The sequence below is a fragment of the Lycium barbarum genome, chromosome 9, assembly GCF_019175385.1.
Source record: "Lycium barbarum isolate Lr01 chromosome 9, ASM1917538v2, whole genome shotgun sequence".
NCBI classification, from domain to species: Eukaryota; Viridiplantae; Streptophyta; class Magnoliopsida; order Solanales; family Solanaceae; genus Lycium; species Lycium barbarum.
Window position 1 is genome coordinate 50,712,871 of NC_083345.1, and position 15,580 is coordinate 50,728,450.

Below are 15,580 nucleotides of genomic sequence, written 5' to 3' on the forward strand. Positions count from 1 at the left end.
ATAACGGTATAGTTCATATGGCCCACTCAGTAGTAAAGGTAAAACGATAGATAAGAGGTGCTCGGTAAGACAATATCGGGTACCTATCGCGGCCCTAGTTGGGTCGTGACAGTGACCTTAGAGCAAGCCTTTGGAATATCAATCAAAGGAAAGATAGATTTCCACAATTTCATCCAGTTCAACATATGATCAAAAGGAATAGCCCAACAACTGCCACTATAAAAAGAAGAGCATCAAGAGTGAAGACATTGTACAACTTCACTTGAGCAACATTTTATTCACTCTTTTATCTTACCAAAGCACTGTAATCATTTTGAGTTTACTAGTGATAGAAAAAGAAAAGGAGAGGATATGTATAAATACAAGTTTAGGTTGTGACCAAGAGACTGGAATTTATCCAGTGGAGACAAAGCAACGTAGTTCAACTAAGGAACCATCACTGTAACCTACATTCACTCAAGGCTCTAAGAAAACCCTTGTAACTCAAGAGGACTAGATTAGGCACCACACCGGTGATCCGGTCTAGATAAAAATCACCTATGTCATTTACTTTTTATTTCTTGTTTACCAATTTAAAATTTTCTTGCTAACTAATTCTTGAGACTTGCACGATAATCGACTATCATAACTGGTAGTTGATTAATAATTAAAAGGGGATCACAATCCCCCCCCCCCCCCCCCCCCCCCCGATTAAATTGCTTAGAGTTGCTCCGATAGAGCAAGAATTCTTTTCTGGCATGAGTAAACCATGGTTTCAAGGTTGTGTTTATGTGTTTCTAAGAAATCGTGGTGCGAAGAACGGCTTTAGAAGGGTGAAAGAAAGGTTAGCGGAATCAAAATATCTTCCTAGTTCAGAGTGGGCTATGGTTGTGTCTATATCTAAAGGTTTGTGCTGTTTTGGGAAATGTTTGTGGGGCCTATCGATCGCATTCAGAGGTATGGTTTATTCGAATCAGAGAATTCCAGCAAAATAAATTCTTTATTTCAGGGATCAGTTGTGAGAGAGACCCGAGTATGGAAATATGGAAAGCAATAAAGCACTGCAATGATTAACAGATATCCTAAAGAAGAAAAGAAGAAGGTGGTTTCTTTCAAAATCGCAACCCATGAGAGTGAAGAAGATGATAAGGAAAGCAATGAAGCACTGCAATGATTAACAGAGGATAAAAAAGAATCTTGAGGAAAAGGATACAAAAACCTCAATATGGTTACAAAAACCTCGATTGCTAACTAACTCTTGAGACTTGCAGGATAATACATTTCGTAAGCTAGAGAAACCTGATCTTCTTGAGCGGGAGCGGATGCCGAATAAACCACTCGAGTGCGAGTTTTTGGAATTCTTGAGTTGCATCAATTTTCACCCAATACTACACAAGGACTAAAGATTAGCTAACACTGAACAATAGATGTGTAGTTTCTTATGGCCAGTGACAATTGTGATTTCGTAAATATTCCAACTATGACAGTGCAGTAGAAAAGAAAAGTTTATAGAAAATATTTCTTGTAGGTTGATTTCAGACGATTCTGTGAGTATATTGTAAGGATAATTTGGGATGTAAGTGCTTCATTCATTACATTGGTAAGGATAATTTGGGAAAAGTCGATCATCGCAGAGATAAAGGTATTTTTATAGGATATGCTTCATTTAGTAGATCATATCAAGTATATACCAAAAGAACTATGACTATTGAAGAATCTATTCATGTTGTATTCAGTGATACTAACCATAGTGTCCAAGACACAAGCTTTGTTAATGATGATATAGGAGAGAGCTTGATTTGACCAAGTCAACTAATGAAGACTCACAACCAGAAGTGGTAACTACTTAGAAAAGTGAGACTTAGCCAACTCCTAAATGTACAAACCCTGAAGAAATCTCTCAGTATCAGCCATCGAATATCCCAAGAGAATGGAAAAATGAGGCAAGTTTCCCAAACGATGCATTCTGGGAAACCCAAAGGCAAACATGCAAACCAGAGCCTCACTCAAACAACAATCCTCATTCACTCTCACTTCACAACTTGAGCCTGATTAAACATTGAGAGATGAATCCTGGATCAAGGCCATGCAAAAGGAACTTGAGGAATTTGAGAGAAACCATGTATGGAAACTTGTTCAAAGACTAAAAAATGCCTCTTTAATAGGAACACAATGGGTCTTTCAGAACAAATTAAATGAATCTGAGCAAGTCGTTAGAAACAAAGCTAGACTAGTTGTCTAAGGATACTCGCAACAAGGTATTGACTACGATGAAAAGTTTGCTCCGGTAGCAAGATTAGAATCCATTCGTATTCTTTTAGCATATGCATCCTTTAAACTATTCAAATTATTTCAAATGAATGTAAAAAATGCCTTTTTAAATGGATTCTTTAAGGCGGAAGTTTTGTCCAACAACCCCCAAGTTTTAAAAATCCCTCATGCCCTGACTAAGTTTTTAAGATATCAAAAGCACTATATGGACTCAAACAAGCTCCCAAGGCCTGGTATGACCGACTTAGCTCCTTCTTACTTGAAAACAATTTTCAAAGAGGAAAAATTGGCACCACTCCTTTCATTCAAAAGTCATCCAGTAGCATATTAATTGTTCAAATTTATGTTGATCATATTATATTTGGAAGTTCTGACCCTCTCCCGTGCAAGAATTTTGCTGATCTTATGAAAGAAGAATTTGAAATGAGTATGATGGGCGAACTGACATTTTCCTTAGGATTGCAAATAAGGCAGTCGATTAATGGCACATTCATAAGTCAAATAGAGTACACTAAAGAGCTCATCAAGAAATTTGGAATGGAGAAAGCTAAAGCTTTTGGTACACTAATGAGTCCCTCAACCTGTCTTGAGACAAATGCTCCCGGAAAGGATGTAGATGAGAAAACTTATAGTGGAATGATTGGGTCACTTCTATACCACGCTGCTAGTCAACCAAACATCATGTTTAGTGTATGCACATGCGCTAGATTCCAGTAAGATCCTAAGGAATCACATCTTACAGTAGTAAAAGGATCATTCTTTATCTCATTGGGACTCAAGAACTTGGTCTCTAGTATCCTCACTCTGACAATTTTGATTTAATTGGATATTCAGACGCTGATTTTGTAGGTGACAAGATAGACCAAAAGGTACTAGTGGAACATGTCAAATTTTGGGAGAATCTCTCATTTTTTAGCATAGCAAAAAGCAAACATCTGTGGCGCTATCAATTACTGAAGTTGAATACTTGGCTTTAGGAAGCTGTGGAACACAACTTCTATGGACGATGCATCAATTAATTGATTATGAATTATCATATGATTTTAACATTCTTTGTTTCAAAATTAAATATTAAAACATGTCACTCTTCTCTGTTCTTTTAATTTCAATCTTAAATTTGTGCGTCCAATGCAAACAAAAAAAAAAAACAAAAAAAAAAAAACAAAGGAAAAAAGTAATTCACGAAATTTCGTTCACATTTTTCCCGTGAACCAAACAATATGGTCCCACAAAATGATAAGGTACAAGTGGAAGCAAATGTAGTAAGAAATGACTAGTAAGAAAGCAGTGTGTGTGCGCGCGCCTCTAATTGACAAATTGAATAATAGCATGGCTTGTGTAGGGAGTACTACTCTAAGCACTAGCATCTTCATGAGTAATGCTAATCCTAACAAATAAGTAGTACATAATAAGCAGCTCATATTTCAATAAGCCTTTACACCACAAATTCAGTAACACAACAGTACCATTATTATCTACTGCTAGCACCGAGAGGGGACTGACAACACGTGCAGCAACTTAAAAGGAATCAAGTACCATGGGGAATATATTTAACGGAAAAGAGCCTAAAATACCCTCGAACTATTGAAAATGGAGCAAAAATACCCTCCATCCACCTTTCAGCCCCCAAATACCCTTACCATCCACCTATTGGGTCTAAAATACCCCTATTGCTAACAGAATATTCTGGTCAAACACGTGACATTTTTTTATTGGTTGGCTTATAAAATTAATTAAACTAATTGACCAGATAACCCAAGTGCCCCCCCACCCCCCTACCCCCCCCCCCCCCGGTGAATTTTTTTTTTTTGCACCCCACCCAGCACCCCTACCCCCCCCCCCCCCCCCCCGACGAAAAAAAAATTAATATTTTTGAAAAAAAAATGTTTTGACGTTGTTTTTGGGTTTTTTTAGCTGGGAGGGGAGGGGGGCGTAGGGGGAGGGTGCGGGGTGGAAAAAAAGCCAACTCGTGCCTTTTAGATTTTTGGGGGGTGGGGGAGGTGTAGGGTGCGGGTGGGGTGCAAAAATTGTAGTCTACACTTGTGCCTTTTAGATTTTTGGTTGAAAATATACCATGTTTTTTAGGGTGAGATATTTTTTTTTTTTGGTAACTCAATTACATTAGACATTTTAATTTATCAAGACATTTCACAGTACTTGTGCTTTTTACTAGGAAGTTGAGAAGCGTAACAATATTTGTTTTGCACCCCACCCCGCACCCTACACCTCCCCCCCTCCCAGCTGAAAAAAAAAGTTGACTTTTTTTTCCACCCCGCACCCTCCCCCTCCCCCCACCCCCCAAACCCCGCACCCTACGCCCCCCTTCCCTCCCAGCTAAAAAAACCCAAAAAAAAACGTCAAAAACTTTTTTTTTCAAAAATATTAATTTTTTTTGCGTCGAGGGGGGGGGGGGGGGGGTAGGGGTGCGGGTGCGGGGTAGGGTGGGGTGCAAAACAAATGTCTACTTTTTTTTCAAAAAAAAAAAACAATTCACGGGGGGGGGGGGGGGGGGGGGGGTCGGGTCGGGGGGTGGGGGGCACTTGGGTTATCTGGTCAATTAGTTTAATTAATTTTATAAGCCAACCAATAAAAAAATGCCACGTGTTTGACCAGAATATTCTGTTAGCAATAGGGGTATTTTAGACCCAATAGGTGGATGGTAAGGGTATTTGGGGGCTGAAAGGTGGATGAAGGGTATTTTTGCTTCATTTTCAATAGTTCGAGGGTATTTTAGGCCCTTTTCCGTATATTTAATTTATTTTTTAATAATTATATTTTAATGTATTTAGTTACGCTAGTAGAAAATGTAAGTGTTTGATTCTAAAATACAGGGGTGAATTTGATACTAAATCATATTATAGGGGTGTTAGTGTAATTAACCCAGTTTAAATGTGCGCATACAATCCAAAAAAATAAAAATAAAAAAGTAACGAAATTTTGTCCACATTTTTCCTGTCAGCCAAACAATAATGATAAGATACAAGTGGAAGCTAATGTAGTAAAGAAATGATTACTAAGCAAGCAGTGGGTGTGTGCGCGTCTAATTGAGAAATTGAATAATAGTAGCATGGCTTGTGCGGGGAGTACTATTCTAAGCAGTGGCATCTTCATCAGTAATGCTAATAATCCTAATCCTAATCCTAATAGATACTCCGTAATAAGCAGCTCATATTTTAATAAACCATTACACCACAAATTGAGCAACAACACAACACCATTATTATCAACCACAAAGAGGGGACTATTAAGAATAAGAGGAGCAAGTGAAAAGGAATCAAGCAGCAGCATGGCAACTGAGATAGCTGGAGTCAAAGTCATTAACAATCCTCCTGAATCTAAACTCACTGACCTCGGTGTCAGATCTTGGCCCAAGTATGCCTTTTTTTCTCTCATACATGTTTTTGGTTTTGCTATTTCTTTCTCTTTGTATTTCTTGTGCTCAAATTCCCAACATAAGGACTGCTCAGTAACCCTTTTTTGCTGCCTACAAAGATTGGTGTCTAATAGTTATTCTTGTTTAACTGTTCGCTTTCTATATACCGTATTTGAGAATTGGCAAAATTCTTTCGGGGCAAAACTGAACGACATATCTGTAAACTATGTAAAAAGCATAATAAGTCACAATAATTGACAATTCAAAATATAACATTACCAATCTTTAAAAAAATTGGCAATTCAAAATATTTAAAGATGTATGAAAAAAATTGAATCTCGAAATCCAAAAGGTACCACGTACATTGGGACAGAAAGAATATCTTAAAAGCATTCGTATATAATCTAGAAAAATACTATGCAAGGTGGGAGGATTGGTAGGGGTATAGGGTGGTGGGTATGGGGGCTATGGGGGTGGGGGCGAAGATGAGGTATGTTGGAGGATGGGAAGGACTCAATCAATGTAAAGTCATTTTCCTAATATTTAAAGAACTTGTTTTTCTAAGGAAGGTGTTTTCCAAAAACATGGGAAAATTATAAAACATTATGTTTTCCTCCGTACCAACACGCCCAAAAGTTTGTCCAATTTCATCGCCTCACTTAAAGTTTTGATAAAGAGCAGATCCTGTTGATTAAGCTAAACTAAGTTGTCATCAGCCCCTAACGATCTCAGCCATATAATCCCACTGACAATGATTTTCCTGTTTGTGAACCAACCTTATGGTTAAGTAGCTGTATTTATTAGTATTGAACAGTATTGAGAGGCATTCTATTCATACTTAGTCGACTGACAATTGAGAATTTCACTCTCTTGTTAATTCATTTGGTTATTTTTGATTGGTAAAAGTATTTGTGACTAAAAAAAACTACTGAAAATGCTTTTATTCAGGATGCATTAGTATAACCGCGATACAGACTACCCCATGAAAGATCCACCAAAAATCCACCAGAATTGCCTCATGAGCTCAATAAGAAACTGCAGTGTTATTATCTTTATGTTTTTGGTTAGACATAAAGTAAACAACTTTTTTAGTTTGAGATGACGTTTCATTTCTTACTACTGATAATATTATCTTTTAATCAGATATAACGGCTTTATCTGCCCTTATCTTTTTAACTAGAGATAAAGATTTTATTATCACTGATGTCTAGCTTGTTTAGTCTTGCATACTTTATAAAGAGGATCATTTATTACTTTGTTTGGGAAAATACTTGATGAAAGATACTCTATGAATTGATTTAACTGTTCTATCCAGAGAGGGATACAAGATTTAAAGTTTATGGGTTCGGGATGCTACAACTCATTGACCAATTGAGTTGCTGGGTTCAGAATTTAATATTTGTATCTATTTAGTAAATTTTTTAACATATACGTGGAGTTTAAGTTAAAGCTATTGGGTTCAACCGAACCTGCAGATCATGTTGTGCATCAATCCCTGCTTCTATCTTTCTCTTCTCTCCGGATCTTCTTTCTCGCTCTATTTTTCTCCCTTTCTCTCCCTTGTCCCTTGTGGTGTTGCGTAAATCTTGGTCTTAGAGCTGGAATTCCATTTCATTTCTTTGCTACACTTATAACACCCATTCTCTGAAAATACTCATCACTTACCTTCTAAAAACAACCCAATATTTTCAATCCACATCTCTTCATTATTCAAATTGAAACCACAATAAGGAAACTTGATATTTCTTGGGAAGTCGGAAATGGTTATACAAGAGTAATTCAGTCTGCTTGTAGCTGGTAGTTTGCAGCAAAAAACTTATTCAACGGAAGGATCATCCCTTGATGCGACCAACGAGGATGAGTTCTATTCCATAATTCAGATCTTTTGCAGTTGGACCAACAGTCTCACTCATCAGAGTCAAGTTCTCTATGATGGGGAAATTTTTTTAACAAAAGATTACAATTTAATTATGATAATTTTTTATTTATTTATATTTTTTAGTTAGAAATAAGTAGAGAATAACCTTGTCTTTTAGTCAGGGATAAACTATTCATACTAAAAGGGTTACGTCAACTGATAAGTTGTGTAGAGTTATAGATAATCCCTTAAGCAGCCCATCAAATAAGTGGAAGATAAGAAAAGAATTGGGGTAACCTCCCCTCCAAACTATTCTAGGCCAGTCCCAGTGAGTGAGTCAGTCAACCCTTCAAATTAGCGCCGCTCTTGCTCCAATATACGTGTAGGGAGAGCACCAATGGTGTTGTGGTTTTCTCTAATTGAGTGTCGGGGCTTCCACCTACTGTCCATTTCAAAAGTCTGAGCTTCCATTTATCTGATGGATATCAGAATAAATAAAAAAACCTCTGATTGGAAAAATAATCAACTTCTCATGTCATCTCTTAGCTGTAGGGTCATTAGATCATCTCATCATGTCCACAGTGGCAAGGAAATAGGGATACATTGCTGTTCCATCTCACCAGGGTTATTTTAGAGAAAGAAGAAGCTATCTCGATGGTTGTTGCTGCTATCTTAGAAATCACGCCATCCATAATTTCTACAAACTTGACACTGCAACACTCCTTATCTTCACGCCAATGAACTCAGAGAGCCTCCGTATTCATCTTGTTCAAATAACCAACCATTATCCAGCCTTTAATTCCTCATCTTTTCTCAGAAACACTTTACCCGATTGATGACCCCATGAAACACACACATTTATTTGACTTCTTTTCTCCTTCATTTCATCTTTAGTAAGTTTGTAAATTTCTGTTGTCTCTCCACTTCTAAGAACTCAAGGGTGGATGAAGTGACACCTTAATCATCAACATTGTAGGAAGAAAAAAAATATAAGTAGCGAATGTTGTAGAAACGAAAATTCAGGTTCGGCAAGCTGCATAAGCTCAAGGAAGGTGCCATATTTTAAGTTAAAAGTACGGTATTAGATGACGGTGGATTTTGTGGACATATTTGAGGATGTTTTAATCATATGAAATGTTGTCTACTCAATTTTAGTTTTTTATCCTAACAGAAAGGAATACATTTCTTTTTAGCTCCAAGTCTTATATCATATTTTGGCCTCTCTAGCCTGAGTGTCGTTAAATACCTAGAGAAGCTTTGCCTTGTTTTCTTTTTGATGTGTGAAGTTAGGTGCAATAGATTTTTCGAAGTATATTTCCTCATCATAACACACTTTTGGCATTTTACCTGCTGCAGCTCCGCTAAATTCTTGAAGCGGTGAGAACTGTTTTATATAAATTGTGGATATCACGTTGTTGGTCCACCCAAAGTCTTATTGACATTAATGAATTCCATACAACAACAACAACAACCCAGTGAAATCCCACAACATGGGGTCTGGGGAGGGTAGAGTGTATGCAGACCTTACTCCTACCAAGGTAGGACGGCTGTTTCCGAAAGACCCTTGGCTCAATAAAAAGCATAAAAAGAGGTCAGATAATGCTAAGAGATTCAAAGCGATATGGAAATGAAATAACGCAAGAGACACAGATAACATAGGATAATCAAAGCACAGGAAATAACAGATAATAGCAGAAATCAGAGCACAAGAAATTATACTGCGATAATGCGACTACTAATAAGAAAGGATAACGAGACTATCTACTAGCCTTCTACCCTAATTTGGGTCCTCCAAACCCTCCTATCTAAGGTCATGTCCTCGGTAAGCTGTAACTGCGCCATGTCGTGTCTAATTACGTCTCCCCAATACTTCTTCGGCCTACCCCTACCTCATCTGAAACCATCCATGGCCAACCTCTCACACCTCCGCACTGGGGCATCTGTCTCTCTCCTCTTCACATGCCCAAACCATCTCAATCTCGCTTCTCGCATCTTGTCTTCCACCGAGGCCATTCTCACCTTGTCCCGAATATCCTCATTCCTAATCCTGTCACTCCTGGTGTGGCCACACATCCATCTCAACATTCTCATCTCGGTAACTTTCATCTTTTGAACGTGAGAGATCTTAACTGGCCAACACTCCGCCACATACAACATAGTCGGTCTAACTACCACTTTGTAGAACTTGCTCTTGAGTTGTGGTGGCACCTTCTTGTCACATAGCACTCCGGAAGAAAACCTCCATTTCATCCACTCCGCCCCAATACGATGTGTGACATCATCGTCAATCTCCCCGCTGCCTTGCATAATAGACCCAAGATACTTGAAACTACTTTTCTTCTGGATGGCCTGGGTACCAAGCCTCACTTCCAAGCCAGCCTCCTGAGGTGCTTCACTGAACTTACACTCTAAGTATTCTGTCTTGGTCCTACTCAGCTTAAACCCTTTAGACTCCAGAGTATGTCTCCAACCCTCCAGCTTAGCGTTAACTCCGCTACGAGTCTTGTCGATCAAGACTATGTCATCCGCGAAAAGCATACACCATGGCACCTCACCTTGAATTTGCCGCGTCAATCCATCCATCACCAAGGAAAATAAAAACGGACTAAGAGTTGATCCTTGATACAACCCCATCACAACTGGAAAGTGCTCTGAGTCTCCTCCTACTGTCCTTACCCTGGTTTTGGCTCCCTCATACATGTCCTTGATCACCCTAATGTACGCCACAGGTACACCTTTAGCCTCCAAGCATCTCCATAGGATCTCTCTTGGAACTTTGTCGTAATCCTTTTCTAGGTCGATGAATACCATGTGTAAGTCCCTCTTCCTCTCCCTATACTGCTCCACCAGTCTCCTCACAAGATGGATAGCTTCTGTAGTTGAGCATCCCGACATGAATCCGAACTGGTTCTCTAAAATAGACACACCTCTCCTCACCCTTATCTCCACCACCCTTTCCCACACTTTCATAGTATGGCTTAGCAGCTTGATACCTCTATAGTTGTTGCAACTCTGGATGTCTCCCTTGTTCTTGTATAGAGGGATCATAACACTCGACCTCCATTCTTCGGGCATCATTGCCGTCTTAAAGATGACATTAAATAACCTAGTCAGCCACTCCAAACCTGTCGGGCCCGCGCTCTTCCAAAATTCTCCAGGAATCTCGTCAGGTCCGGTCGTTCTTCGCCTGCGCATCCTACGATCAGCACCCTTAACCTCCTCAATCTTAATACTCCTGCAATACCCAAAATCGTGGCGCCTTCCTGTATGTTCTAAATCTCCCAACACAATGTCTCTGTCCGTCTAATGAGAGTCTCCTCTACCAATACTTTGCCATGCTCGTCCTTGATGCACTTCACTTGATCCACATCACGTTCCTTTCTTTCCCTCGCCTTGGCTAGCCTGAACAATTTCTGATCCCTTCCTTTCTCTTCTAGTTCAGCATAAAGGCGTTCAAAAGCTGCCGTTTTTGCCGTCGAAACCGCCAACTTCGCCTCCTTCCTCGTCATCTTATAAAGTTCCCTATTCGTCCACTTCTCCACCTCATCCTTGCTTTCTATCAACTTCGCATACGCCACCTTCTTTGCTTCCACCTTTCCTTGAGTTTCTCCATTCCACCACCAGTCCCCTCGATGCTGACCACGACTACCTGTCGAGACCCCAAACACTGCCCTTGCTACCACCCTAATGCAACTAGCCGTCCTATCCCACATACTGGTCGCATCCCCACTACTATCCCAGGCCCTCATATCCTTCAATTTCTCTCCCATCTCCAGGGCACTAGTCGTGGTCAAACTCCCCCATCTGATCCTAGGTCGGTCATCCACGACCCTCTTCTTCCTCGTCATCTTGATCCCTAAATCCATCACCAAGAGCTTATGTCGGGTTGTAAGATAGTCGCTCGGAATGACCTTACAGTATTTGCACAGACCTTTATCATCCTTCCTAAGGAGTAAAAAGTCTATCTGAGTCTTAGCCACCGAAATACAGAAGGTTACCAAAGGCTCCTCCTTCTTTGGGAAACTCGAACTGGCTATCACCAACTCAAAAGCTCTTGCAAAATCCAAAAGTGAGACTCCTCCTCCATTCCTGTCCCCGAAGCCAAAGCCTCCATGCACATCATCATAACCTCCCGAAATAGGCCCGATGTGCCCATTGAAATCACCTCCCATGAATAGCTTCTCAGTAGGCGGTATGCCTCCCACTAACTCGTCCAAATCCTCCCAAAAGCGCCTCTTCTCCTCCTCGCCTAAGCCGTTTGCGGCGCATATGCACTAATAATGTTCAAAATGAGCCCTTCAACGACCACCTTAATCGACATCATCCTATCAGTGGCTCTCCTAACCTCTACCACTTGATCCCTTAATTCACTATCTACTAAAATGCCCACCCCATTTCTATACTTCGACCTACCAGAGAACCACAGCTTATACCCGTCTATCTCCTTAGCTTTAGGACCTACCCATTTGGTCTCTTGGACACAAGCTATATTAATCTTCGTCTTCTTAAGAATCTTAACTAGCTCTATGGACTTGCCCGTTAACGTCCCAATGTTCCAAGAACCTACTCTCAACCTAGACGCTCCTTTAACCCACTTACCCCTCCTAACCCTCGCCCCCGTCCCCGAACGCGAACATGACCCTAGTCTACCATCACTAACCAAAGCCACGAAAACGAGTATGAACTAATAAATTATTCAAAGGTCTAAAGTCAGTAAAATGTAACTACAAGTGTATGGACAAATAATGGATATGGCAACCGGAGGTACCAACTCCAGTTGAACTGAACCTGGTCGCCGCCGGAAAACACTGTTTAACGTCCGAGTACTGTTCACTGTCGGAATAATGTTCACAAAGACCTAAAAGGGAGAAGAGAAGAGGGGGGAAAAAGAAAAAAAGAACAAGAAAAGAAAAAAAGAAAAAAAGGAGAGAGAAAGAGAGGGCTGGCCAGAAAATGGTGCCGGAAAAAGTCACCGGCGATAGCGCAGTGGTGTTCTGGCAGCGCCAGAAGCAGATAAAAAAAGGGGGTAAAAGGAGAAGAGAAGAAGAAGAGGAGAAGAAGAAAAGGGAAGAGCGAAGAAAAGTAAATCTAGTCGGAAAAGTGATCGGCGTCACCTGAACAGTGATGAGGTATGGTCATTGGACGGGGTGGCGGGTTGGGGGGGAGAGAGGGAAGGAGGGAGGGAGCAGATCTTACCGTTGGCAGAGCAGAGGAGAGAGAACCTTATGTCGGTTTTTAATGAATTCCATATCAAAGTATTTGGGATTCAAACCTGGGCAGCATCTTTCGCTTGTCTACTTCCAGTTTTCTGATCTTTCTAGATATACAAAATTGTTAGCCATGTGAAATAGAAAATCTTTCCCTCCTCTCATAGGATTAAACTCAATTAGCATAGACGAGAAATAAACAACGGAAAGATAAACAAAAGGGGGGAGGAGATAATACAGCAGCTTTCTGCAGTAACTAAGCATAATAGTTTGTTATTCAGATCCATGCCTAGAACATCATGATCACAAACCTTAACAGCACGATCCCATTAAGATTGTGTTAACCATCCAAATTGTAAGAATGGGGTTATCATAAGTGCAAAGCCTGAACCTTTTATTACTGCATTAGTTACTTGCCTAGGAAGCGAATTTTACCTAGAGAAGGTATGTTTCAATGCTTTAAAACAGTTTGCACCATGTTAAAATGGGGGTACTTATTTAACCTTCACTAGCTGTTCACTCTGATAATCTGATGCGCCATGTTTAAAGGGGTGGTTTATCTTCTGTTACTCCTTCGGTCCTGGAGTTGTTTCCTAGTTGATACGTCGCACATTATGGCATCAAGAATCTTCAATAGGTCGGCATGTGCTTAATCACTGTTTTTTTACATGTTTGTTTACTCCCACCCTATAATTTCTTTTTGTTGTTCCTAAGTGGAGACGTTCTTGTGAAATAGGTGGGGCTGCCCTCCAAGCAAATTTCCATGGACATATTCTGCCAAAGAAACATGTTACTTGCTGAAAGGAAAGGTGAAGGTTTACCCTGATGGGTCTAATCAGGCTGTTGAGATAGGCGCAGGCGACTTGGTTGAGTTCCCCAAAGGAATGAGCTGCACTTGGGATGTTTCTGAAGAAGTGGACAAGCATTATAAATTTGAGTAAATGAGTTTGGTCACCAGATCCTTCTTATAACAAATTATGTATCAAATGCAGAATGTTTTAATTTGTCATTTGGGGATGATAATTAGATGGCTCTGATGTTATACAGTATACGCATAACATTAGATACCCGATATCTTAGACTGCATATGTATTAGGATTTCTCCCTTCACCAGATTAGGGTTATGCTGTTGTCATTTCTACATTTCACTGTTAGGAGTTCGGATATCATTGAGGTTTGTGTACTAGTTATCTGTATGCCATAATAAAAGAACATTTGGCTAGTAACTCACCTTCCTACCATCTTTTTGGTCCATATTGCACCCAGCACACACTCACGAGCACGAAGAGGAAAACCTTCCCCTCGGATGACGGTCCATCCAAACGAGGCCACCAGTGTAAGCCTCCATCCTTATATTCACTTCCAATTTATAGTTTATGTGTACCGCGAAATATCAAGGCGTAATGAAGTAGTTCTATAAGCTCGTTCATTTACTTTTACTAGTCTTTACTTCTTGTTTTTTCTATTACTTGGACTATCTTTCGAGGACTATATAAACTTGGATATAAGAGTGGGCTTCATTTTGTTCCAGCCAGCCTAGTAAGGTATGTATACATTTTTTTGCGCGGATTGCCCTTCTTTTGGGGTGGTCTTTAAATTTTGGTCCTCAAATTTGTGGTCTTTAAATTTTGCCCCTCGTATTTGTGGTCTTTAAGTTTTGCCCTTTGCTTGGAAAGGTGGGCGAATACATGAAGTTCTGGGTTCGAACCCCCGCTCAGGCATAAAATAAAAAAATAATTTCGCAAGATAGGACTGGGGAGTGTATGTCGGATCCAACATACAATCTTTAAGGAAAAGCTAAAGTTATGCCGGATCCGGCATAACTAAAAGTCTGCCCCATAAGGCAGAATTTTTCCTAGACATAGTTTAGTTATGCCTTATGGGGCAGAATTTTAGTTTGGGCATAACAAAATTATGCTCCATAAGGTAAGAACTTTTCTTAAGGCATAGACTTTGCCTTATAAGACAAAGTTTAAGTTATGCCTTAAGGAAAAGTTCCGCCTTATGGGCATATTTTTAGTTATGTCTTTGGGGCACACTTTTTAGTTAAGGCATAACTAAAAGTTTACCTTGAAAAGTATATATATATATATATATATATATATATATATATATATATATATGCCTCAAGGCAAAGTCTGCCCGCTCCGGCCGACTTTTAGTTATGTTTAACTAAAAGTCTGCCGGAGGGGGCATAGCAAAATTTAAATTTTGCCTTATAAGGCAAACTTTTAGTTATGCCTTAAGGAAAACTTACGCCTTATGGGGCATACTTTTAGTTATGTTTTATGGGGTACACTTTTAGTTAAGGCATTACTAAGAGTTTACCTTGAAAAGTTAAAAAAAAATACATATATATGCTTCAAGGCGAAGTCTGCCTCCTCCGGCAGACTTTTAGTTAAACATAACTAAAAGTCTGCCGGAGGGGCATAGCAAAATTTAAACTTTGCCTTATAAGGCAAACTTTTAGTTATGCCTTAAGGAAAACTTACGCCTTATGGGGCATACTTTTAGTTATGTTTTATGGGGCACACTTTTAGTTAAGGCATTACTAAAAGTTTACCTTGAAAAGTTAAAAAAAAATACATATATATGCTTCAAGGCAAAGTCTGCCCCCTCCGACAGACTTTTAGTTAAACATAACTAAAAGTCTGCCGGAGGGGGCATAGCGAAATTTAAACTCTGCTTTGCAATTTTTTTAAAATTTTTTGATCCAGCGGGGGTTCGAACCCGGAACCTATGAATTTTAGCCGAAGGGCAAAATTTAAAGACCACAAATATGGATTATACATCCTAGAGATTCGGATGCCACTTTATTCTAAAGGCCTAAACTCACGCTATCCAAACCCAAAGCCATTAAGATTTGTGAAACTTACATAAATAGCTACCTTT

At 39.7% G+C, this 15,580-nt stretch overlaps 1 protein-coding gene across 1 annotated transcript; it reads left to right on the top strand.

Annotated features, from left to right (window-relative positions):
- The first annotated feature begins 5,229 nt into the window (after positions 1-5,229).
- Positions 5,230-13,914, top strand: LOC132608698 (uncharacterized). Its single transcript, XM_060322440.1, has 2 exons — positions 5,230-5,622; positions 13,425-13,914. Exons 1-2 carry the CDS (start codon positions 5,318-5,320, stop codon positions 13,627-13,629), a joined length of 510 nt encoding a protein of 169 aa, XP_060178423.1. The 5' UTR covers positions 5,230-5,317; the 3' UTR covers positions 13,630-13,914.
- The last annotated feature ends 1,666 nt before the right edge of the window (positions 13,915-15,580 follow it).